Genomic DNA, 27,075 nt, shown 5'->3' on the forward strand with positions numbered 1-27,075 from the left:
AATTTTAGAAAAAACTACATTTGGGTTATACTTGGGTTTAGGAAAATATTTTTAATTGATTTCCTGAAATCAAATAAATCCAAATATCGCTGATTATTGTTTTGAAAAAGAATTAAAAGTTTATCTAATTTTTCTATTTTGCTTAAAGAAATTCTATAATTAATCTAGCTAAAAGTAGTATATAAAGCTCCAATAACATATTTCAGAAATTAATACAGCCATATAACCTTTTTTCCAAAATTGTTGTTCAGATTATTTTATTTTAAAAAAACTCATTAAACCAAAAAACAAAAAACTAATTCATTTGGATTAAAACCACACAAATTTCAGGTCCACTAATGAAATCCTAACAATATGCTAATAAATTAATCCATATGCTCCTCAGTGAACTCTATGTTTAGTCTTATCAGAACGGTTAATTAATGCCTAAACAAACAACTCTAATTAAATAGAAAATGAATTTAAGCCAAACACGTAAGTATAAAGACAATGATATGTCATATGTATCATTTTAGTTACCACTTTGGTTAAATACCGTAAATGTATAAAATTTAATCTCTTCTAAAAATTAATATGATTAGGCACACTTGAAGTTGATATATCAAAAGGCGATACTTTTAATTAAACAAGTGTAAATTTATTATTTAACTTGCAATCCAATTTGGACACTTCTTCTTACTTGCTAAGTATGACACTTGGGGTTAAGTGATAATTCAAACTTGCCAGAACAATATTTAAGTGCAATAAGACTATATACTATGTACTAAAGTGATTGTATATCACCTTGCTATGAGCTTTTAAACTACTAGAAAAAGCATTTACAAAGATATCCTTCGTAATACATAAGCACTTAAATTAATAAATTAGCAGCGCTCAAACATTACTCGAGCTGGTCCAAATGTTTATCAAATATGAAAATAAGCAACATATAAATTAATTTAACCCACTTATAAGCTTAGTAAACTGCCTCATAATCTTGATGGGTGCAAAAGAAACACTTAAAAGGCATCATAGTTAATAGATAGGAAGAAAGAAGAAATCACTCAATTTCTTGGTTAAGTTGTGAAATTTCAAACTGAAAAAATAAAAGTAAGAAACAAGGTATTGATGTGAATCTCATCGGAAAAAAAACCTATGTGTCCTAACATTCATCGCATCAAATCAAATTACATTAACTTATCATATATAGTTAAATTATTGAATGTGATAATAATATATATTCAAACAAATATATGTATTAGCTTAATATAAACTTCGATTCAGATTTTAAAAAAAATAATCATGTCATGTAGTACAATTGTGGCTTATTGGAACTTATATATGAGTGCATGCGTTAGCATGAATCGACCGCCAAAAAATATGTGCATATCTGGCAACGCTGTAACCAAAAGACACCTTCTGAGATGACTTAATCCACAAAGTGTACAGCCAAAGCAAGCATCACGAGACTTACGTACCTGGCAAAACAAACTAAGGCAAAAAAAACACCCTACTCTACTTTGCTATACAATTCTTGTGAGTGACAGGCAGGTTTAGAATATGTTGACAACTTAAAACAACTAAACAGTTCATTCCCAATATCTTTTTTTACTTTAATATATATTCTATCAACTGAAAGCTGGACTGGGTGTGGCTTGTACAGTTTATACTCTTTTAATAAATAATTAAGAGGATTCCAAGCCGCGTAATGTGGTGCTTGCTCAAGAATAAAACCTCATTGACGATGCACGTACTCTACACGTTGCCTTGTTAATCACGCACACACACACATTTCACATTAGACGACCCATCCATTATCATCATCTCCAGCTAATTTCAATAGGATCAACATGGATTGTGGTGCAGTGGTGGAACTGCTTCATCGTGATCAGAAGTCTCGAATTCGAGTCCTGATATGAAAAAAAATCTTATTGGGAGCGCTCGAATGGACCCTATAGTGTACGATCCAAATTTGAGCCTTGTAATGCACGATCCAAATTTAGTCAGGGAACTCCACAGGCTCCAGATATCAAGTAGGAAACCAAAAAAAAACCTAGTTTCAATGACGATATATAAAGGGCTTTCATCTACTTTTACTGTTCCTATGTACAAGCTGTTTACTTACCCTATTTTACTGGTCAACTTTTGAGTTTGTTGTCTGAAGAAAAGGCAGATGTAGAACAAACTAGTACTAATACATTTTTTTAGGTTGAAACAGTATCTAGGTAGACTATTTTTCACCATTGCGTTTTCTCATACCATTGAGATTACATATTTGTTCCTATAATTGAAGATCAACTCAGCAAAATTGGAACCAAAACTTTTTCCTCACTTTCGACCAAATTTAACAATTATTCTACTTTCACCGAGAGTTCGTTTTTTTCCTACGGCACACTGGTAATTGTAATCACAGATACATCTAATTCCTTTTTATAGCAAAATTAAGTTTGTATTAAACACTGAAAAAGAGAGCAGAACCTTAAACCCCAATTTGTTATTAGATCATTCTTAGTAAATAATTAATTGAAAATAAAAAGATGCAATTTATTTTCCGTTCAAGACAAACTAGTTTTGCTAATGTGATCAAGAGTTATGAGTAGAACATGGAATTTAGAAAAATAGCCACATGGACAAACGTCTTTTTTTATTTGTTATTGACAAATATTTATTCACCGCCCAAATAAAAACATTCTGCAGATCGTGCTATGGCATGCACCATTACCCCTATATCCACCGTCCTCCAAATTTCCACCTTACATAATATATACAAACATTAATCATTTCAATGATTGACTGACTGAATGAAATGAATAAATTTAACTAAATAAAAATTAGATGAACTCATGAGTAAATAAAAAAGAATCTTATATTGTCAATAGATAGAAACTAGAAAGTGTAAAAGCAATGAATGACCTACTTACTGTCTCTATACATATAAAAGGTACCCTTTAACTAAAAGGGTAAAAAAACAATCAATATTTTACTTCTAATAAATCACATGAAAAACCAATTAACTAATTTGACCAACACAATTTAATCTTCAAATTGCTATAAGAATTTTCAATCGAAAAATAAACGCGGCTTCTTAGCAGGCATAGGACTTTCCACTTCTTGTTCAATAGGAAGTTGACCTCTACCTCCACAGTCGATGCTCAGATCCAATTGCAATTCCGGCGATGGAAGCATGTTTAGGTCAAAGCCACGCGGCATGTGAGTCGACGCGCCGCCGCCGTCTGATGTAGTCACAACGCTTCCACTATGTACGCCTCCGCCGCTTATATCACGGTTGTTACCACCGAGTTTACCTTCGTAGTGGCGGCGTTTGTGTCCACCCAAAGCTTGACCAGTTGGAAAAGCCTTTTGACAAATAGAGCAAACGTGTGAACGACCACTCGGATTCAGAGCAGAGATATTAACGCCGCCGCTTGTGGAAGTTGACGTCGACGGATTGTTATCGTCGGAGGCGATAGCGGTGGCCGTAGTAGGAGTTTTACGGTGACTTGCTTTATGCCCACCAAGTGCTTGATAAGAAGTAAAAGCCTTGTCACACACGCTACACTTGTATAATTGCTCTGTTTTCTCTTGAATAAAAACCGGCCTCAATTCGGCGGGTTTTTTCTCCGGTTGTTTTTGAATAGCAACATCAGTCGAATCGGTTCCCTTTCCGATTCCTGTACCGTCATCGCGGTGGAGCATGATGAGACAGAGTGCTAAATACTCTTCTTCAGTTGGTGGGTTTTCAAAACGTGATCGTTTCGATCGTTTTCCTTTAGCCCATGAATCCAAATTATGAGCATCATCAACCTCTTCAGGACGCGGTGGCGGTGGTAGAGCGGCCGTGGGTGACTTCAAAGCTTCAAGTGCCATCGAGAAATTCTAGTAACGGTTGTAGAGAGAAAAAGAAAGAAACTAATAAACTTTAACACAAAGGAGAAGAGTTGAGTGAAAGAGTGAAGGACTGAAAGAGAAGTGTGTGAATATATTTATAAGGGTTTAGGGTTGGAAGTTGCGTGAGGAATGGCGGTGAACGAGTTGTAGAGGTTAATAATATGACTACATTATATTATATACTATACTTTTTATTCCTAATTCAATTGGGTTAAGGAAAGAAAAAATAAGAGGAATGGACACGTTTGGACATGAGTTGTACTGAAGTCGGTCAAGCAAAATGTAAGGGACTCTGTTTAATATGGTAAAGGATTTGGGCTATATGATTCAGCATTTTAAAATTTGACTTATTCAAAGGTCAAAACAAAAAAATTGTCCGTAGTGGATTGTTATCACTAGTAAAATTATCAGGTGACTTGGCAATATGGACTTATTACGTGGGCAAGTGCGTAATCAGCTAATTACCAATTCGACCCTCCTGATTTTTTATTTTCCGGGAATACTGATTAATAAAGGGTATTTATGTAAAAGGCGTGAATGAGCCTTAATATGTACTATAGAATAAAACGAGGTAATTTCAATGATGATTATTAATTCTAATACTAGTAACCTCTATTTTAAAAGAATTTCTAAGTTTTATTTAATTTGTTTAATATTTTTTTTCCTTATTATGACTTTCTCTATATTACATATAGCATGTTTTCATAGGCTTTTAGTTGAATCGTTTTTGATAAGCATGAATAACTTATGGAAATTGACCATTTGTCACCTAGTTACTACCTGGAAAACAAGAAAAGTCCTATTTTAAAAGCTAAAGCAAAAGATGACTTTTCAGAAAATCAAAAAAGTAGAATATCACAAAAAGTACTCCTACTTCTACTCGGTTCGTTAGTTTTATATACTTTTCACGCAATTACAAAGGGAAGAATTTTTAAATTTTTTCCATCGTTAAAATAGAAAATAATAATAAAAAAAACAATTAATTAAGTGTAGGTAGAGGGATGAGACTTTATGAAGTGGTGAGGGAACTTGGTTAATTAGCTTTATGGTTGGCCATCCATCTTGAAGACACCTATGCTGTAACGTTTTTAACAATTTAGACACGTGGTTTTATCTTTGACCAAATTATTAAGTAATTACACAATTTTCTAGAATGTAATAGATCTCCTATGATTGGTAAGAAAGTGTCCCTTTTTGACATGGAGTATCTATTCTCCCCTCTAGATAGACTAGCACAATTTGTGATGTAGAAAATCCTACATATTTATCTCTACATTTATTTATTACTACTATACTATATACTTGTTGTCAATTGCTAAAGCCGTTTTCCTGCCTCTCTTTTTTTCGTTCGATAGTTTTTAACCAGTGGATAAGTGAGAAGGAAATTTAAACTTCGAAACTCAAATTAATTTTCATATTTAACCTTCAAACACGTAGCTAATTAAAGCATAGCGTAGCAACCCTTTTATAAATTTTATACCACACTATTGTTTTTAAAAAAGTGTTACATATATTGTGACCATAATTTTTAAAAATTAATTATTACTTGATTAATGTAATCTATAGTCTTATTTTGTCAAAATTTCAAGCTTATAATTTTTATTTATAAATCTTGATTAGAATCCACGTATGAATTAATTGACAAGAAATATTAAGTAGTTTAATCATCGTAGCTAGGGGCATATAGTTCTTTCATTCAAACTCAAAATATGTTGCGTAGTATATTATGAGCCCGTTTGGATTGGCTTTAAGTTGGTCAAAATCAACTTAAAACCTCTTTTTAGCTTTTGGACGTGTTTACTTAATGCTGACTTTAAGCCATAAAGTTCTTAAAGTCAGTCAAAAATGAAAAGTTAGGATTCCTAACTTTTTTTTTCCAAAGTGCTTAAAGTCATTTTCTTTGACCATGGAAATTACTTTTATATCCCTTGTATTTTAACTAAATTCTCAAACTACCTTTTTTTATTCTTTTAACCCTAAAATTCACATCATAAACACTTTTATCCAAACACTCAACTGCTTATTTATAAAAATAACTTTCAGCACTTCAAAGTTCTAAAAGCACTTCATACATAAAAGTTATTTTTTTAAGTCAATTCAAACGGGCTCATATATCTTGTTTGTGATTGTACTTTGATCCTTGCAAATAGAACTTAATTTTTTGCTGATTGCTCCTTTTCGGTACAATTATTTTATAATAATCCATTTTTGTAATTGTAAAATTATATAAAAAAAAAATTAATAACATATTTATCAAAGTTATTACGTCATGCTGACGCTAATTTGATGAAAGATTTTTTAAAAAAAAATAGTTTCTTCTCCTTAAATAATAAAAGACGAAATTAAAAAAAAAAAAGAATAATTAAGTGAAGTGAAGAGAGAGGAGTGTGGAATATTTCGTTTGAGTGAAGAAGTAGAGGATAAGAAACAAGGCACGCAACGTGTGATATGTTGTGGGCGATGGATTTTGCAACACGTGTACACAACGATTGCTTCAAGGAAAGATAAATGAACAAACGACACGTGGCGATATGTTTGGGCAGGTTCCTGAATATTTTGAACAAGTTAAATATACCTCAAGGGTAGAGCCGTCCAAACACCAACAAACTTTGACAAAATTAAATAACACATCAAACTAACAAGATAATTAGATAAGTATGGTTCTCCTTCGTTTTAAGTTTTGCGTATAAAATATTCGTCATAGGAAATGTTTCCTTTAATTTTTCTTATATAGGTTAGGGAGTACGTAGAGGAGTCACTGAGTTCACGTGAATTTATATTTTGATATTGATTTTAAAAAGTTCGTAGCTACTTATAGATCAAATGTCATCATTTATTCTCAAATGGTGAGTGTCACCTCCACAAGAATTGTACTTTCTCTTGATTTCATGCTCCACTCTCAATATTTTATATAGTAATGTTATATTTTTTTAAAAAAAATTTGTTTAAATCAATATTGATGGAAGCACAAAAAGAAAGGGGTAGTTATTTAACTTATTACTTCCTCCGTTCCTTTTTTCGTTGTCAAATTGTATTTTTTAAGTGAATTTTAATTAACTTTTTAAGTTAAATTAGATTACATTAATTTAATATTATAAAATATATTAAAAACTAGACAAAAAGTACTAAAAATTATTTTTAAAAAAATTATATCAATATGGTAAAAAAAATCTTAAAATATTAGTCATATCTTTTGACACTTAAAAAAGGAATTTATGACAAGTTAAAAGGATGTGTACTATGTTAAACATGAGTTGTATTAGAATAAGTGGGATAATAATGACATTTTTATATAATTAATTAATCTTGTTCATATTCTTTTAAGTTTTGGCAACTAAGAACAAACATAGTTGAGTGAACGATATTTACTAGGTTTAATGTGTTCCTACATATGTATTTGGAATTTAGTACAAAAATGGTACTACTATTTTTATAAAAATTAAGTGGATGATAATCATCAAATTAAATTCCAATCTTGGTTACGTTTGGACAAAAGTCTCTCCAGAACAAACTTTTTGCCGACTCTTAAATACAAGAAAATATTGATCAGAACATGTGGCCAAGTCTAAGTAATAAATTTATGTCTCCAAACATATCAGAAATCATGTTTGACCATAAATAAGTCATGTAATTTAATTTTTAAGTCTTGTAGATGTATTTTTCAAATCCCAAACAGCTCTTTTTTTTTTTTAACTCTGTTTTAAATAGAGTAGCACCTTTATAAGATTTTGGGTTTAAGCCGTATCGAGTCATTTTTATTAGGGAAAAAGGCTCAAATGTGCCATTAAACTTTGAAATTCATCTATGTCATCCGTTAAAAGTTTGACTCATTTATGTTATTTTGTCTGAGAAAAGGCTCATCCATGTCATTATTTGTAAACTAAAAATATTTTCCGTTTTGCAAAACTATTTTGTACACGTGGTCAATTATGATTCGGCCACGTCATTAATTAAATTATTATTTAAAATAAAAAAAGGTTCAAATATGTCATCAAATTTTGAGAAAATGCTCATCTATGCCATTTCAAATAACAAATAATGGCATGAATAAATCTTTTCTCAAACGAAAATGGCATAAATGAGCCAAACTTTTAACGAATGACATAGATGAGCCTTTTCTCAAAGTTCGATGACATATTTGAGTTTTTTCCTTTTTATTATACAATACTTTATCTCTTTGTATAGGAGTTTTTAGCTTAATATAGATAACAAATATCAAATGAATTTATATAAATAAATGTCCATTAAAATATATAAATAAATGTCCATTAAAATAATAGCATACTGACCAAATAGGTAACTTGCCTTCAAAAGTATGATTTGGTTTGGTTCTATCGATCTGTGTATAGTTTGAAGCAAACGCAAATGACTGGGCAAAAGTTATGTATTGCAAACTGTCACCACTTCATTTTTGTCCACTTTATACCAGGTTTATCATTTGTTATTAGCAATTATTATCAAAGGCCAAATCATTTATTATCCTCCGCAAAAAGAAGGAAAAATATATCATATAATAGACATAACTAAGTGTATTTATTCTAATTTTCAATTCGAAACTTTTAGATGAAATGTAGATAATATATATATATATATATATATATATATATATATTTCAACAAAAATTTGAGTTTTATCACGGCTATCATTAAAAAAATCCTCGTGTATTTGACACATAAAAAAGAATTGACGTATATAAAGAGTTAAATGCTTAATTAAATAAATAAAAAATACATTTTTTTAATAATTTAAAATTAGTCACAGATTTACTCGACATAAACTTGTTGACACTTCTCTTTATTAAGTTCAATGTATGTTGTATTGGCTATAACAATATGATCATTTTCTGTTTGTAAATTAAACAAGTACGGCACAATCAAATATAAAGTGAAAGTGATTTTTTGTTCTCTTCAATAATCTGGCATATACTCTTTCTATTCTGATATTTCTTTTAAAATGTTCCGTAAAATAATTTTATTGAGTCGAGGATTTATCAAAAATAATTTTATTACCTCATAAACATAAGGATAAATTTTGTGGTCACTTATCTTCTTCAAACCTCGCTTATAAAATTATACAAATATGATATTGTTGAATATAATAATCCTGATTTCTCACTTATCAGACCAAAACAAAAATTAAAAATATTTTATCACGTAAGTCAACCTCTTTTAACCAAGTGAATTTGTCTATTTATTAACTTTGACTATGCCTACGTGGTGTATACCAAACTATATATTGGAAGGTAATTTTTTTTAAAAAAAAATAAAACTAACATATGGTATATGTGGGTTTAATGAACCGGAAGTTCCGTGACCCATTAGTGTGTGACTCAATAATGTTTATCCATTCAAATATTATTATTCGCATATTAATATCTACAATATTAAAATTAAAATGCATACTATACTAATTGAGTCTCGAGATAGTTCAACTCCAACACTGAAAAGTATTATAGTAAAATACCTACTCGCATTCAATATTTATATTAAATTAATAAACATATCACACGCATTTCCTCCGAAAAATAGTACAATAAGCCAACTAGCAAATGGAACTTATTGCGTGTGCTCCATCTCATACACCATAATTATACTTCACTACTAAGTATGGAATACAGTATAAAAAATGTACAAGTAATTCCCTTCTCAATTCATTATTCTTTTCTATACTACTTCCCATTCATCACTTTATTCCACTTTCACTTTAATTGGCTCCCAAATAACTGTTGGTGTCGTGTCAATTTGTGAACATGTTGATTATCCTATCGATAAATACTACTGCCTACTAACAAATATACAAAATGATTACTTGTAAGAAATTAACTCTAAGTCATGCATATAGATAGGGCAGAACAAAAGAGTTTCTTTTTTCTATCGAATTTCAGACGTATTTATCACGTGTTTAATAGTATCAAGAATTCATTCATCGAATCAGTACTACCTAAATGGGGGGGGGGGGGGGGGGGGGAGGGGGTTGACACTTGAGAGAATAATTGGTTGTATATGGAAAGCATGAATATGATAAAAACTTATCTCTATAGGGGAAGCAAATTAAGCAATTAAAGTGAAAGTGGAATAAAGTGAATGGAAAGGAGGAAGTTCAATAGTGTAAAAGGAATAATGAGTTGAGGAGACTCAGAAGATGCCTGCAGAGCATCTATCTGTTTCTCCCATTGTAATCCCTGGAATTTTATATGGCTCAATAAACAACCAATGGAAACAAAGGCAGCCATGATATTGCTCTATTTTTAGAGAATGGGACTGCGGAATGTCACAGAAAAGGTACAATTGCTAAGTGGATAATTACAAATTTTTAACTGTTCTCTAAAATTTCCAGTCAAGAACATGGAGTCCTGGAATTCAAACTGACATATGTAATAGAAAAAGTCTTTTTTGTTTTCAATATATGATAAAAAGTTCAACACTAGAAAGGATGGAGAAGGATTTCTAGTTTTTATGAGGTAGGATTCGGCAAAACTTTTGGCTTTGGCTTCACTTCAACTTCATTTACAGTGCGAACATATATGGCATCTGGCTCATGACTGCATGGTTAAACCACAGTTAAGTCTTATAATATAATGGAGTAACAAGAAAAGGTAACAAAATAAAAACAGCCTTCTTACGGTTTTTCTCCTTCTTCAAATGTATAACTTGATGCTACAGCCAAGAGTTTACCATCTTTGCTAAATGACAATGCTGCAACGCTTGAAGGATACTTAGGGTACTGCAGGTTGATCCAGTAAAAGCAATCAGCATACCAGTCAGTAGTTACAGAGAGATAGAAATCAAAGGCAATGTCAACAAATATTTACCTGATACAATCTCTTTTTGTTGTTACCATCCCAAACATTGACATAACCATCACAACCGCCAGTGGCGAAAGTACCATAGCTGCAGTTAACATGGAAAGGGATGTTACCCAAGAACATTTAAGATCACGTCAGTAGTATGAAATCAAAAACACATGTCACACATCGAAACATATCAATGAACCAAACAAGCAAAATCAAGGAATTTATGTAACGGAACAGAAGTCAAGAATTTTGGAACTAACAGCTAGAACATGAAATTTCGTTAGTAACAAAAGACAATTGCAAAAATATAAATCCAAGACACAGATTAATTGAAACTCCAGATATTTTAAGACCGTTTATTCTGAAATGTCAGGATTGAAGGCGGTCATGTTTCAGATGAGATGTTATCACAAAAAACATCAGCCATTGTTCAGTCCTGGACATGCCAAGAAAACTTTTGTTACATCTTTATGAAATTCAATCCATAGGAGAAAGTATGAAACTATACATGTACTGCTCCGCTTAATCCGCTAGTTTGAGGAAATATATATCATAATATCAGTGAAAAGATACTTTACTGAATGTGAAATTATTCCATTTATTTACACAGGAATAAAGAAAGTTGAAGTGAAGTTGGAACTCACATAGGGTGAAATGCAATCGCATTTACAGGGTACACGATATCCCTTCCAGCTTCAGATTTCCGATGACATTTAAATGCATATCTGCACATTGAGTCTATTTTATTACATATGAATAGATGCCAAATAGACAAACGATCCACCTAGCACATTGCAAAATCACTTCACATCCTCCGGGTTTTGGAAAGAGCTAATCGTAAAAACTAACCTATAACATGGTTCTCCATTCTTATTTCCAATTTCAGGAGGACTAGCTGTCTCTATCTCGTCATTCAACCATCGACAAACTTTTTTTTTATGATGACCACAACATACAATTGGCCACATTAAAATTCACATCTTAGATGAAAGAAAACAATCCAGCAAAAAGTTGACTGGACATAGAAGGTCTATTCAAAATTATATTTCACATCAAGGCTTTATTTCTCATTCCATTTCCTTGATTGTAGAATGATTCTCTGTTTGTACACACTGTTTTGTCAGTCTGTACAGTATTATACGCTAAAAGAATTTTATCTTCAATAGATTTAAGTTATATACACGGGCAATGTAGTTTAACTTGTGGTCGCAGGTTAATTACCATTATTAATATGTCATTATTATTGCTTATCATAAAGATTAACTGTAATTACCTTATAAGTGACTTAATTGTATAAATATTTTTTACACCGTTAGAGCATAGAACTTAAACTCCTTTTCAATAGTTTCATTATGTTTGATATCGAAAACAGGAAAGTATCAATTTCTAAAATTAACACCTATTGATTATTTTCTTTAATTTTATTTTTTAAGGTATAAAGTGTCAACCGGAATATGCAAATGGTTAAAGTTGGAAGTTGCCAAGAAAAAGCAAGAAACAAAAATAGAAGTCTCTTGAAAGGAACTACAATATGGATAAAGATTGTTAGCAAATTTACATACTTCTTTGATTGACCAGACTCAGAAAGATCAAAAAATTCCATTGCAACCCGACCTTCAACTGAACTTAGAGCATAGCCTGCAAATTACACATATAATGAGAAAAACTACGCAATGCATCAAAGAAACCAGAAAATTGATGAAGGCACAAGTCTTAATAGGAACCTAATGTTAGATTGAAGCTCTAACATTCAATATCCAATAAGTTAATTTTCCTTTACGCCAAGAATTTACAACAAATGGGCCATCAAAAATGTGCTCAAACATTCAATAAAATTCATCATGAAAGACTTCAGAGAATATTTGTGTGTCGCTAGGTTTTGCATACAGATAATGATGTAAATGTGGTTTTATGGTCAAATTTAGGATTGTCCAGACTCTTGAATTTAATGAATCAGATTAGTTCATTTACTAAGACCCCCAGATATTACAGAACTGCAAATCAATCCTGGCAGAACTATATTCATAATTTTATTTTGACTACTGAAGCTCCAGAAAGATATATATATATATATAATGGACACATCTAGTGCTTGTTAAAGTATTTGAGTCTGAAAATTTTAAACAACATAGAGTGGATGTCCTATGAAAGCAGGCAGTTGTGATGATTGATAATTGAGTCCAATATAGTGTAAATGGACCCCAATATGGTGTCAATCATTAGAGTTATCGGTAACTAGCTCTAAGATAGTGAGACGCAGAAACCTTGCAACCAAACGTCCAATATTGAGCCATTAAAGCTGTACAGTGGAGCAGCAAATAGAGATTAAGGAATAAACCTGTTCCATTGGGATAACACCGCACGCATCTAGTTTGATACTTCAAGGAAGATTCCCTCCGTTGTTCAGGTTGAGACATGTTCCGCAAGTCATAGACATTCACATGTCTTCCAGCAGTTGCGACTACTAAACGGTTCCCAACAACAGAGAGAGAGTAAACACGCTCTGGTTGTGTATAAGCTCCAACAAGAGTATGTTCCTGTCCACTTGCACCTCTAGGATCCCAGCATTTCAAGGTTTTGTCCCAGCTACCAGTTATCACTTGTCCTATCCCACACGAGAAAATCAAATAATTCTATTGGAGCCAACTTTCCAAAACATACCGACTCTAAGCTGAAATAATAGAATGCCACCATTGAGATTTCCAGTCAACATTTTATAGGGCCCGCATAATCATCAGAAACTAAAGTCATATTGGACCATATCATACTAACTGATGAATGAGATAAGGTTAATATTTGATCACAATAGTAAGAGGCATATGAAGGGCACTTTTGAAGAGATAGGCCAAAATTTTATCAAAAGGAGAAAGAAAACAGATAAATGCACGTGCAACTTCTTTATCCAACCAAGAAGAACTTGAGTCGTGACTGAAGTGATTGAATTTCCGTTGCAAAAACTTCTATGGAGCCACCAATATATTGGACATATGATTCTCTTAGATTATTTTACCTTGTCAATTGGAACACAACAAGCCAAAAAAAAAACGGAGCAAACAATTGCTAAAGTAAATACAAAAAAGCAAATAACGTATTATCATTTTTGGTAGCTTTACAATGGGGGACATAATATTGAACCGAATCAGAAAGTATAAGAATGGAATTGTGAAAAGATGTAAAAGGTTATTTCAATTTTCACGAAAGCCTGATTAAAAGCTGATATATGCAGAACAGAATGCACAAGATAAATTTTTAGCTGACTGGTAATGTTTTTCCAGTCTCCTTACATATCAAATGAATATACCACTAAGTCATATCTTCGAGCAGCAAGAAGCAACTTAGATTGACAATCAAAAATTGTAAATGCCAAGAATATCTACACTGACCAGTTGCATATGAGTATTCAATGCAGCGAACAGGTGCATCATGCCTTCCCAATATATCCTCTCTTCCATAGTTGAACACAAGCCTAGAGCAGGGGAAAACATTTTTCAGTGAGAAAGTCATTATAACCAAGGTGAATGCTCAAGCAATTATATACTATGCAGTAGTAAGAAATAACAATATGACATGGATATGATGACTATTTCTCAAACTTCAATATCCATTCACGATCTTAACACAAAATGATGATATGTATCATCAGGAAATCACTTGAAACTGGAAAAGTCTGTGTTCATTATCTAATTTCCAACATTATCACAGTTTTTCTCCCCAAAATTGTAGCCAGTAAGAAGAGAGTCAGCAAATTAGCATAGACTATTAAATCCTAGAAAAAACAAAAGAATAATACTTACAATTCACCTAACCAGGATAATTCAGCTATGCACTGTATCCAAACACTGGGTATATTAGAAAACACAACATCATATTACCTTCTAACAGTATTATCAGCACTGGCACTGAATCCAGATGAATCATCGTGGAAGCAACAATCGAGCACTGCACCTCCGTGCATGAACTCTCCTCTCAAAGCATTAGCACTTGCATCGTACAAACGAACCGTCTAATAAAATGCAAAGCAATTAAAACTTAAAAACTCACACTATAAATCAAACTAACTATATAACAACAACATATCCTGTGTAATCCCACTAGGTGATGTGAACTAGCCTTACCGCTATCTTGTGAAGTTAGAGATACTATTTCCAATAGACACTCGGCTCAAGTAAAGCATGTCAAAATCAAGTACCAAAGCACACTAAATTTCAAACTAGTAAGATCTAATAGTCACAAAAGAGATGAAACCTATTGAATTGCTCAAAATTAAATCAAATGTACTCGGGGATTTAGGAATTCAGAAAAAGTGAGTAACCTTATCCCAAGAAGAAACAAGGAGGTGATCACTGTGGTTGGAAAACCGGAGGTTGGATATGCCGTCCTTGGGCGGGTTTTCGAGCTCTCTTCCAGCAGACTGCGACACCGCCGTCATGATATCGCCGTCGTTTGCTTGAAATGATTGATTTCAGAGATAAGCAGAGGTTGTGGGAGTGACTAGGGTTTCACAGGGAGTGGAGGGAGAAAGAGAGAGATTTTGAAAATGAAAAAAAAGGTCAGATAAATGCTTCCAAAATTTGAATTCAAATTGGGGCCAGATAGAGAGTAATTGTTTTGGGTTTGGCAAAAGAATTTTATAGAGCTAAAGAAGGTGGGGTAGGGCCTAACGTCTTTTCCGTTTTGCTGCGCTACTAGTACTTCCGTGGAAGATCAGATGCGCATCAAATCTAAAATCAAACACCAAAAGATATACAGTAATATTAAATTTTTAATTTTTGTTAGGAAATTTTAAATTATATCTCATGATTTGAAGTTGAGTTAAAACTTATTACAGGTCTTTTTCTTCTGTGCAATTTAATAATCACACTCTGATTCGAGATCAAAATTTAAAATTAGATTTTTAAATTTTATGATCAAATGTTTGCCTGATGTATATCAAATAAATTAAATATCAAAAATATTGTTAATTTTTTAAAATTTTGTTACTCCATTAGCCGCCCTCTTAATCGATGGACTTTGAATTCGAATAGAGGGGGTAAGAGCACTTTTTTCGAAATAATTTTTTGTGATGTGAATTCAGATCAATCGGTCTTAAAGTATGTACCTGATGAAGTAATAACTAAGCAATAAAAAAAGGTATTAAAGTTTTTGCTCTTGATCTGACCTGTAGTCTAAAGACATTTGTATTAGTAAAAAAAAATTGTGGCTTGTCTCCCTTAAACAACTATTTAATAAGTGATTTATTTTATTTTTTTATAATTTATTAATTTTTAAAGAATAATTTTAAATATATATAATAAACTAATTAGTTTACAATAAATATAGTCATTTTTATTTACATAAAAAATAGTCAAAATCATAGAAAATATATAGTGACTATACAATATTGATTGCAAAAAGTCATAAAAAGTATATACTGACTATACAATATAGATTACTTATACATGAGTTGTACACTGAATATAAATTATGATACACTCTATACATGAAATATACATCGAATAATTATTTTTTTGGTAATTAAAATGACCAAATGGGCGTCTACTGTAACTATCCCTTTTTTTAAAAAAAAATCACGGCTCAAAGATCTATTTGAGCAAATTAAAAACTTTAAAAGAAATATCAAGAGCCTGTTTGAATTGACTTATTTTAAGCACTTTTGGAGTGTTTGAGTAAGTTAAAAAAGGCTTATAAGCATTTAGTTTTAAACTAAAATTCTAAAAATAAGCCAAAAGTTATAAGGTAAAAATTTTAAGAGATAATTACGCCACGTGACCATTAGGCAAAAATAATTATCAAAAAATTGTCATTTGCTGTATAAGCACGTATAATCAGTGTATATTTCATGTATAGTTAAGTTATTTTCAATTTTGAGTGTATCATAATGTATATCTCATGTATAAGTAATGTAAATAAAATATGACTATATTTGTGGTAAACTAATTAATCTATTGTATATATTTGAAATTGTCCCTATTTTTAACTTATAACTTTTGATTTATAAGTCAAAAATGAAAAGTTAATCCAAACAGGCTCTATATCGCGATTTTAAATATAGAGACGAAATAAATCAACATTTGCTAGAAGTGTCAAAATGAGCCCAGATATAGATAACCCGCCCAAACTTTTATAGGTTGGACTCAAGATAATTTGTATCAGGTTTAATCTCAATCCATTCAAGTATTAACCCATTTTAAAAGAATCTTCAATTGAGCCCAACTTAATCTCCAATTTCAACATATTTTAAGGCTCTTTATTTGTATTGGTGTAATGTATGTTCTCATATTAAATGTATGAGTTACTAGCTATTTTATATCTTTTTGGGTTAATCTATCCGTTTGTAAATTTTTATTTTTATTTTCTTGAGTTGAAATTTAAATTGTGGTTATAATAAATAAATAATAATATGTTAAGATTATTGAGATTAAGCGGGTCAAATTGGGCGGGTCGTGATTCAACCCAAATTTTAGCCCAATTAAGCCCAAAATAAATTTAAACGGGTCATGACCCAACTTAATTTTTATTTCAATCCATTTTAATATTTTCAATTTCAATTCAATTCGCCTATTTGACACCCCTAACATTTGCATTGACATAGCACGTCAGGTGGTTTTGGGTACCGTAAGAAAGCCCAACACCGAGCCCACACTCAACAGATCCAGTAGCGAGCTCCATCGTCATCAAACCAATCAACAATTCCCAAACATCGAAACGGATCTATAAACTCCCCCTAAACATAAATCTGAAGTTAATGCCGCTACGGACACTGGAGTCTCTCTCTCTGAATTCTGATTTTAATTTATGAATTCGAATTTTCCGCACCCTAAACCCTAACAATTCGCTGTTAATCAAATCGCCGACGATCTCAAACTCATCTGTTTCACTGGTACTGCAGCCAATGCAATGGTGGTCTGCAAATGTCGAAAGGTATTATTCTCCATCTCTCTCTCGTGCGATAGATGAGTTGTTAGTTCAGATGATCAAACAATTTGTAATTTGGAAAATGTTAGAAGTCGTTGGTATTCAAACAAACGTGCGTTTCTATTGCAAATTTGATTGGATCGGATGTTTAATTGCCATTTCAATCGTACATTGCTAATTTACTGGATTTCAGCTAGTAGTATTTTTATAATTTGTATCTGGATTTTCCAGATTCATTAATGAAGGCGGTAAAGGCGTGTTATGCTATCAAAGTTAACTGAACTTTTATCTCGTGAATTTTTACGTTTAAATTCTCAGCTATGGCTGGGTTGTTTACTGACAATTTCATGCTTCATGGATGTCAAGGACTTTGACTCGTGATGTTTTTTATGATTAATTGAATCGTAAATTGTGTTGGATTGCAGGCAACTAAATTATACTGTTTCGTGCACAAAGTCCCTGTTTGTGGAGAATGCATATGCTTTCCGGAACATCAAATATGCGTGGTATTGTATTTTTGCTATTTTTCTCTCGGCTTTTAGCATATTAAATTATTTAGTATTGAAAGTCATTTGCTTGCAGTTATTTGTGCTGAGCTTACATCTGTATTTTCCATTTGTTATCAACATATGAATTGTACTTAACGGTGAACTGATAGTAAGATGAGGGATGGAACCTTATTCAGATGATAACACTGATATTTGTATACATAAAACAACCATATTTTTCAATTTTCGGTCCTAATAAGAAAGTAGACTGGAACTCTGGAGCAGTGGAGCACAAGATCTTTTTTATTTGAATATAAGTTTGGCTTATCATTAATGACCAAATAAATTACGAAAAAACTGTTTGAGAACTTAGCTTGAGGGTGTTAGAAGGTGCTAATACGAAAAATCTTCTCATCAACGATTTTGATCAAAGCCAATACGACTATGCTGATTGAGTAGTCATTATGAATTTCTGATGTAATTGGTACTCTTCATGTTTTCACTTGACCCACTAATAAAGTTCATGGCGCTCAAAATATATGCACTGTTGTTCACTTTTTGTTTCCATCAGGTATTGTACACTAATTTTGCTGAGACCTGATCAATTAATATTATTTTTGGGAATTTGGGTTATACTATCTACCCTGCTGCATTTTTGTATTCAATTTGTATTTTCTATTACATTCTTGTCAAGCTGTTTTGTTGTTGATCTTGCTTCAAATGAGGTCCACTTGCTTCCTTCTATCTTCCATCATTTTGTGTTTCCTTTAAGAAATCCCAATTTCAGATCCGAACCTATTCAGAGTGGGTCATTGATGGAGAGTATGATTGGCCTCCAAAATGCTGCCATTGTCAGTCTGTGCTTGAAGAGGGAACTGATGCTGGGACAACTCGGTTGGGTTGCTTGCGTATGTAATCTTGCTAATCCATTGCGATAAATAAAATGCCTTCCCTTAATAAGTTGATAACTTCTTTTATAGTATTAGTTACACCGGTGATTGCTTTTCGCAGATGCAATACATACAAATTGCATGGTTTCACATCTGAAATCTTTTCCGCCACACACTGCTCCAGCTGGCTATGTGTGTCCTGCATGTTCAACTTCGGTAGAGTCTGCCTTCCACAATTATTATTCAATTATTTTATGTTGCTTTTGTGCATAAGAAATTGATTGTCATGAAACTTCCCCGGATGAAATGGCTGGATTGAGGGCTCTTAGGGCTTTGGTCTACTGGTAAGGCCGCCGTGACACGTGATATGTGGATTAGGTGCACGTCATGGATCCTAATCCTGCCACATACAAATGTCTTATATTTAAGTGGAGAAGGGTAGAGGGGCCGGCCCAGTACCCACTAAATTTTGAACTGTGTGCCATTAGTCCTCAGGGATTTCTTGGTTATAAAAAGAAAAAAAAAAGGCTGGATTAAGGTGTGAATTTCAGCTGTGCAGTCATTTGTTAGGGTGACTTAAGAGGCATAACACATTGTCTGTAAATTGAATGTCTGCAGTTAATGAAAAGCCTTCCAATTATATGTTTACTAAATAAACATGCTGAAATGATGGTTATGTCGGTGGCCTAATGAAAGAAGACATCTCTTTATTAGTGGATTAGCCAGAATACTTGTTGAATAGATTGATAATCTTTTCATTTAGTCACAAATTATTCACACCATAATGAAACAATTACTAATGACAGATATCAATGAAAGTCTGAAATTGTTATTCAATACAATTCTAAATGTTTAGTGAAAATCTCTAACCAAGATATAACTGCATATGTGATGAAATAATGAGCTTTATCCAGAAAAGGAGAAACATACTGGGATAGTTTGTGATTATGCTGTAACTTCCACCTCACCCCCCTCCCAAACTCAGAATTGGGCAAGCGTATTAGCATGAACATGTTCATGAAGAAGAGCTCGGAGGTGGAAAGATAAGAGCCAACAAATGAATTGGCAATTTGAGTCTCCGATGAACTTCATACTCACATTATCCAGTGCAAAACTATTAAACAACAATTTTTTTGCCCAGATAAACTGTTATTTAACAATATGTTTTGCCTTGAGACCGGTTATGACTTGAGTTGTTAAAATTGGATTTATGCTGAAAGGAGCTTTTGTAGTATCATTTGAATTAGAAGAGAGAGACTATTTTGTACTTTAGCATCTGCCTTTTATTCCTGTTTATTAAAGAATTTAACAAAAGTAACAGAAAAAAGAAATTGTACGTTCCATTATTCGCAAGTCTACTTTGCAATGAATTTGTGAGTGTTTGTTGCTGAAAGGAGGCTAGGATGGATGTCTAGCTGGTACTTGTACTTTGTGGTTTAATCTTTATGTTCACTTGCATGTAGTCACTACCTTATGTTTTTGCAGTTAACCGGCTAACTAGTAGGTTTATGTTGTACTTAGAAGCTAAAAGATTATTTCTTTTAGCTCACTGGGCACTAGTCTAGAGGTGTGAGTGCCTATTGTGATGTGTGGGTTAGCTGCACGTCACAGATCCATATCCTGACCAGTCAAAATCCTGGTTATTTAAGTGGAGTGAGCCAGAAAGTTAAGAGGGGCAGACCTATTATTCACCGAGTTCTGAATTTTCTGCCATTGACCATCAGCAATTTCTCGGTTATTAAAGCAAGATGAATATTTTATTGAAAAAATGAATTCAGAAATAACCATTTTGAGATCATTAGAAATGTTCCACTTTGGATATATTGGCATAAAATCTTACTGGCGCTTTGAATCTTTGATTTGCTCTGATACAGTAGCTTAAGCTTTTTTTTGACTATATTCATTTCTCAATCACCATTGATGTTCAGGAGATACTTTATTGATGCAGATTTGGCCTCCTAAAAGTGTTAAAGATTCAGGATCACGCCTTCATACAAAGTTGAAAGAAGCTATTATGCAGGTAATTGTGTTGTCAGTTGCAAGCATCTTTTTTTCCCCCTTTTGGTCGTGGAGGTTTGTTTTAGCAATTTCATATAATGAGTATGGTTAGCTGGCTTGATGACATTTGGCACAGAGTAGTATTCAGTAGCCAATAGGTTATATCTTCTGAAGCATGTTAATTTCTTAATAAGGGTTGATAAATAGGGCAACCCGGTGCATAAAAGCTCCCGCTATGCGCGGGGTCCGGGGAAGGGCCTGACCACAAAGGTCTATTGATAAATAATGATGTGATAAATGCATGGTGGACTTTTGGTTAGACAGGCACCGTACTGCTGGTAAAAGTCACAATAAAACCTTTTTTCCCATTCTCAAAAAAAAGAGAAAAAAGCCACAATTAAGTTTGAGTGTTCATTGTGATTTTCTGTTTGACTTTGTCCATCCATACCTTCTTGTCATAACTCAATTATCGATCCTCTTTTATTTTTCTTTTGAAATAATATATCTCATGTTTTCAACAATTTCTTAGCTTTACGGTGTGTTTTGTCATTTGTGTGACTTGAAATGTTTACCATGTAAAATATCTTACTATGGAGAACTACTTTAGATTATTTTGTCGATGTTTGCTTGGCATAGAGGTAAGTTACATATGGTATAATGGGGGATGGGAATGGTGAGATTGACAGTTCCAACAACAATATTTAGTGTGTTGGTTGAAGTAAGTACATAGATTTAGACCTTATATTTGGTTAGCCCTATATGTCATAAGTCATTTTCTCACGCGAGAGTTAGATTAAAACATCGTGATCAGTTTACCTCAACCATAATGGAAAATGAACTTCTAGTTTATCTTGGTTTCCTGGAATACACCCTCCACATTTCACCATAGATAGTACTAACTGCTTTATTCTTAATATTCAACGTATATTCTGTTATATCTATGTGCCATCATATACATTGGCTACAATGTGAACCTTATGTCTTCTGCTAATCAGAAGATGATAGTAGTTAGGATCGCACTTAAGCTTCATGTCCATTATCTGGCTGTAACTTATTAGATGAAATTTTTTGTATTGTGTGGTATTTTGGCTACGGGATAATCTTGAAATATTTCATATCCAAGTTAGGTGTATATACACACATGTTACCAGTTTCAAAAAAAAATCCCAAGTTCGGTGTCATAGTTCCTAATATGATTTTCTTCTGAAATATTCAGTGTTTTTTCTTTCAATTTCATTGTGCCGGCGGGGGGAAGGGGGGGGGGGAGCGAATTCATTGTAGCAAACTAACCAGTTGTGAATCCAGTGGAAATCAAGGCCATGCTGATCTTTTGCTGCTTTGCAGTCTGGCCTGGAGAAAAATTTGTTTGGAAACCATCCAGTGACTCTGCCAGGAACAGAACCTCGAGGTCCTCCACCTGCTTTTGCTTCTGATCCATTGAAGCAGGTTTCAGTGGGCGGAAAAGATTCTGAAGGATTAGCTGCAATTGCGACAGGTTCTTCTAAACCTGCAAGCTTGGACATTGTGGAGATGGATGGCTCCACCTCAGCACCTTCATCTATGTCTAATCACGAGACCAATTTCATGAAAAGCACAAGTCCTTCTGGTGTAAGCACTTTTTTTTCAATGTTGCAGGAGGTGTATTTTGTACTGCAGATTTTTATTTTGTGTGTCGTTTGGGTTTATTTGCATCTTATTCATGATGACATTCCTAGCAGCCTGGAGCCACCACACGAAAGAACACAGTGCAAATAGAGAGGCAAAACTCTGAAGTATCATACTTTGCTGATGATGAGGATGGAAAGCGGAAAAAGTACACGAAGAGGGGTGAGCTCTCTTCCTTTTGATAATGTGTATATCTTTCCTAGCTGAGCTCCCATGAGTCAAATGAAAGAAAAAGTTCATTGCAATTTGCAACTAATAGACTTTTCAAAGCCCTTATTATTACTTTTATTTTTCTTGGATGATTTTGCCACTGGGTATTCTGAAACTGTATTTATCTGTCTCATTAGGAAACTGTTGGGACTTTTCTGAAAAGTAGGAAGTATGATTAACCAGCATTTGTTCTCTGTGTATCTTGGAGTTTTCCCTATCAAAGGAGGGAACACAATAAGAATTCCTTGTGTCGAACCTTTACCTTGATATATTAGTGCACGTTGTATTGTGATTTTGAATTTGTTGAACTGAATTAAAGTTACCTGTTTCAAATAAAAAGATTTGTCGAACTGAATCCTTAAAAGAGGGATGAGGTAGAACTCTAAGTGCACCAGTCGGTCTGTGCCACAATTTGATTGAATTATGTTAAAAAGGGATAAGTTGAACCTAAATCACATGGAGTAAAGTTGTTTGAACAGACCTATAATATCTTGGAGTCTATACGTTCTTAACAAAGAACATTATCCATAGAAGTGATATCGACTACTTTGGAATTATGTCTAGTCGTTATGGTGCATTACATTAATTCTGGTGCTTGTCAGGAGTCTTTAATTTAGATATAGATTTGTATGTTGATGTAAGGGTAAGCATGGGATTTAAATTGTTAGCTTTAGAGAAAACATCACCTGTACTGAAAGATGAATTACTGAATAGGGAATGACATGAACCCAAATAGAGCGGATTAGATATATAAGATTCGTGTAGGACCCAACTGGTGTAGTGGTTATTGTCAAACTAATGCCTTTTATCAGCAGGTTCATTTCGCCATAAGTTTATGAGATCATTGCTCCCTTTTTGGTCGAGTTCCTTACCAACTCTACCAGTAACTGCACCACCACGAAAAGATGCATCAAATGTTGATGAAGTCACCGAAGGTCGTCAACGCCATCATAAATCTTCAAGAATGGATCCAAGAAAACTCCTCCTTATTATAGCAATCATGTAATGCTAATTCTGACTCTTGGGTTCCCCATTTTATTGCTTCCTTTCTTGATCAAACTGATTATGTTGAATTCTGCTTCTTTATTTAAATATAAAATAGTTTAAGGAAGAATACTTGATAAATGATACTTCGAAGACTAAGAAATCTTGAAACCATGCTTAATTTTGTCTTAGTCATTGTTTTGAACTCGTTCAGATTGACATGTCATCATGTCACATGTCCTTTTGTTCTGTTGATTTTGCATCAGGAAACATTATCAGGATTGAAAATTTTCGCCTGCCCCTTTGACTACTTATGGGAAGACATAGATACTTGACCCAAAATATCTGGTTCATATACCCAGCTTCAATAGAAAAGTACAAATAAAAAGAAGAAAAAAAAAGAAAATTAAAAACCTCCTGGAAGAAAGAAGTTTGCTAGCTGACACCCTAAGATTACCTGTACATTCAGGAAAGAGTTTGCTAGCTAACACCCTAAGATTACCTGTACATTCAGAACAAAACTAGTTCTCAGATGACTATGTAAAGGTTGTTTATGTGTTTTTTTATGGTTGCCATTACTATTATTATTAGGTTCAGTTTTTGGTGGACATGAAACTTCTCTCCTCTCTTATGTGCAGGGCTTGCATGGCAACCATGGGTATCCTGTACTATAGAATTGCTCAGAGTGGTCTAGATGAGGAGCTGCCTGATAATGAATAGTGGTAAGTTTATGGTCATAAAGTCTTTGGTCACCTGAGTTACGGCTATACATCAACAGGACCGACAGAGTTGCTTATTCTTCTGCTGCTTGTACGTGTTCAGTCTTTGTTATCATCATGTCACTGTTTTGGGTGGAACACAAAAATCTTGGTAACCTGTGATTTATAGAGATGCCTCCCTAGCTCCCATGTACCTCATTGATAACCTTCTCTCTCTCTCCTCCCATTTCGTTTTCTTGTTTGGTTTTTTAAGTTACTTCTTTTTGGAATTTAAATAGAGTAAGTAACATGCTGAAATGAAATAATATCACCTCGTCTCATTGTTTTTGTAATCGATTAGATTCTGTTAATGACTTTGAAAATTGGTGAAATCATGTGATCAATATGAGAATTTGATTTAACAAGGATATGCAAGCCTGAGATCTGTTTGCTTCCTTGCGAATCTCATTTCTATCATATTACTGGTGTACTATGTCAGGAAAAGTTCTGATATTTGGAAACAGTATGTAGAGATGTTTTTAGCCTTTTTGGCAGGCCTTCGACTCTCACGTTAATAGGAACATTCCCATCCCAGAAAATAACTTCTTTATGCAAGTCTTCGTGCACGTTATTTTGAAGGTTAAGAAAAAAAAGTTAGTACTTGCATCGATGGTGAATTTTACTCCTTGTGGGGGTAATATCTGTATTGTTCTCGTTTCTTGTTCAACTTCTAATCAAGCCATTAATGCCTGTCTGTAACCATGAAATCAACTGAATATGACGTATGGAATGTAGTGTACTTTCGTCAAGCTTTAGGCTCTCTGGTCCTGGTTTTAAACTTTTGACAGCAAGATCGCGATCCGAGTATTTTCAGGAAATATGTGTAGTTATTATTTGCTCCAGCGTGAATTGCCAGATTTTTAAAAACATTTGTGGTGGAAATTCCGACGATTCATTAGGATTTGGCAAATGATGAAAGTGGATCGAGACATTTATTAATTTGCTTTTTAGTCAATTTAAGATTAAAAATCCTCTCTTATATTATTAACAGATTTAAGAATATTCCATTCATTTTAAATAAGTATTTTTGTACACAACTTATCAACAATTTGTTCTTAGCTTCTACACATCTATTCTAATGTAATTATTTATTTCAATGGTTTTATAGCAAAGTTAGAGGAGAAAATGATTTTCACCGCATTTATTTACAATAAAGAAACAATACTATACGGTTAATTGGCATATATTTATGTATCAATCATGGGGTAATTACAATTTCACAGTTAGAGTAATAAGATATATATATATATATATATATATATATATATATATATATTAATATAAAGGATGAGAAAACGCGTCGTTACAATTAGATTAAATACAGATAATGTTTCTACGTGTCGCCGCAATTTGGCGATTCTCCATCTCTCAAACCACACCAATCTCTATTTTAAAATAAAATAAAATGCATCAGTTTTTTCTAGAAGTCTAGCTTTCAAATACAATCAAGTAGTAGAGTAGTTACTATTAATTAAAGGTTTTGAAGTTTAAGAATAAAACACAATTTTGATTTTAAAAAAAACTTTTTTCTTTTTAATGAATTTTGCACAACACAAATTTAAATTATTGGAAACTATCGAAACGGATTATGAATAAGTAGGTATGTACCCTCTCAAAAGGTAATGGAGCCAAAAGGCAAGTAGAAAAAAATAGGGTAGCCTCGTCCCATGAGACATGAACGACCCTTTTATGTAGCAAAATCTTATGTCGTCTTTGAGTTCTATATTTGTTAAGACCAATGAAATTATGTGTCTAAAAGAACTCAAATCATTATTAGGATGGAAATTGATCGTCTTCAACCATATATCTTATTCTTATATATAATTAAAGCATAAACAAAAGTTCAATTAAACTACGTCTCATGAACATCCTTCTCACCAGCTTTGATCTTACATCTTCTCACCAGCTTTGATCTTGTCATGAAAAATTAATCTGAATACTCTTTTTCTTAAAAATAAATAAATGATTGTGGAGTGTAGCATTGATTAGTTTATATAAAATATTTTTAAAATTCTATTGGCCTCTTATCTTCCAACAAAACGTTCTTCCAGCGACTAAGGCTGTCAAATGTATTCTCAAGTAAAGAAAATAAATCATACTCCTAGATTAATAAATACAATTATTGTAAGCTTGTTCATGCAAGTTGATTAATTTCTTTATATATATACTCAGCATTTGGAACCTTTGATTTGATTCAATGAGCAAAATACTAAAAGAGGGCACTCTAAATCTGTAGCTCACTTTGAAAATATCAAAATTGTGTTTTAGTAGTAATATTTTTCCAACTGCAGTGCTGACGTATATTTTTCCAAATTAATTGATGTTCACTTTATATTATTTTAGTGGATATCGTATATATAGATATTGTTTTCCAAAAGAAATATCAGTAATATATAGTTGTACAGCTGGACTTGCAATTTATTCTAGCTTACCATGATTGAGAACCTCTCCCAAAATAAATAAATAAATAATAAAAAAATATGCTTTATTTTAGGGAACTTTTTTTT

The 27,075-nt window shown here is 32.8% G+C and overlaps 3 protein-coding genes across 6 annotated transcripts; 1 reads left to right on the forward strand and 2 right to left on the reverse strand.

Annotated features, from left to right (window-relative positions):
- Positions 1-2,827: 2,827 nt before the first annotated feature.
- On the reverse strand, positions 2,828-4,114 carry LOC129885632 (zinc finger protein ZAT10-like). Its single transcript, XM_055959983.1, has one exon. The coding sequence runs from the start codon at positions 3,844-3,846 to the stop codon at positions 3,040-3,042; it is 807 nt and encodes a 268-aa protein (XP_055815958.1). The 5' UTR covers positions 3,847-4,114; the 3' UTR covers positions 2,828-3,039.
- Positions 4,115-9,970: 5,856 nt separating this feature from the next.
- LOC129885634 (mitotic checkpoint protein BUB3.1) lies at positions 9,971-15,348 on the reverse strand. The gene is made up of 9 exons (XM_055959984.1): positions 14,973-15,348; positions 14,533-14,663; positions 14,044-14,126; positions 12,999-13,265; positions 12,223-12,298; positions 11,305-11,385; positions 10,679-10,757; positions 10,490-10,590; positions 9,971-10,408 (listed from the first exon to the last, which is right to left on the reverse strand). Exons 1-9 carry the CDS (start codon positions 15,087-15,089, stop codon positions 10,321-10,323), a joined length of 1,023 nt encoding a protein of 340 aa, XP_055815959.1. The 5' UTR covers positions 15,090-15,348; the 3' UTR covers positions 9,971-10,320.
- A 1,910-nt stretch (positions 15,349-17,258) lies between these two features.
- Positions 17,259-25,071, forward strand: LOC129885635 (uncharacterized). Of its 4 annotated transcripts, none has more exons than XM_055959985.1 (9): positions 17,259-17,581; positions 18,001-18,081; positions 18,851-18,971; positions 19,075-19,169; positions 20,902-20,973; positions 22,296-22,559; positions 22,667-22,778; positions 23,639-23,828; positions 24,449-25,071. In XM_055959985.1, exons 1-9 carry the CDS (start codon positions 17,558-17,560, stop codon positions 24,528-24,530), a joined length of 1,041 nt encoding a protein of 346 aa, XP_055815960.1. In that variant the 5' UTR covers positions 17,259-17,557; the 3' UTR covers positions 24,531-25,071. The 4 variants fall into 4 exon arrangements, with proteins under 4 accessions (XP_055815960.1, XP_055815962.1, XP_055815961.1 ...); XM_055959987.1 differs by having other exon boundaries at positions 17,264-17,581; positions 22,670-22,778; XM_055959986.1 differs by having other exon boundaries at positions 17,267-17,581; positions 23,642-23,828.
- The last annotated feature ends 2,004 nt before the right edge of the window (positions 25,072-27,075 follow it).

The sequence above is a fragment of the Solanum dulcamara genome, chromosome 4, assembly GCF_947179165.1.
Source record: "Solanum dulcamara chromosome 4, daSolDulc1.2, whole genome shotgun sequence".
In the NCBI taxonomy this organism is placed as follows: domain Eukaryota; kingdom Viridiplantae; phylum Streptophyta; class Magnoliopsida; order Solanales; family Solanaceae; genus Solanum; species Solanum dulcamara.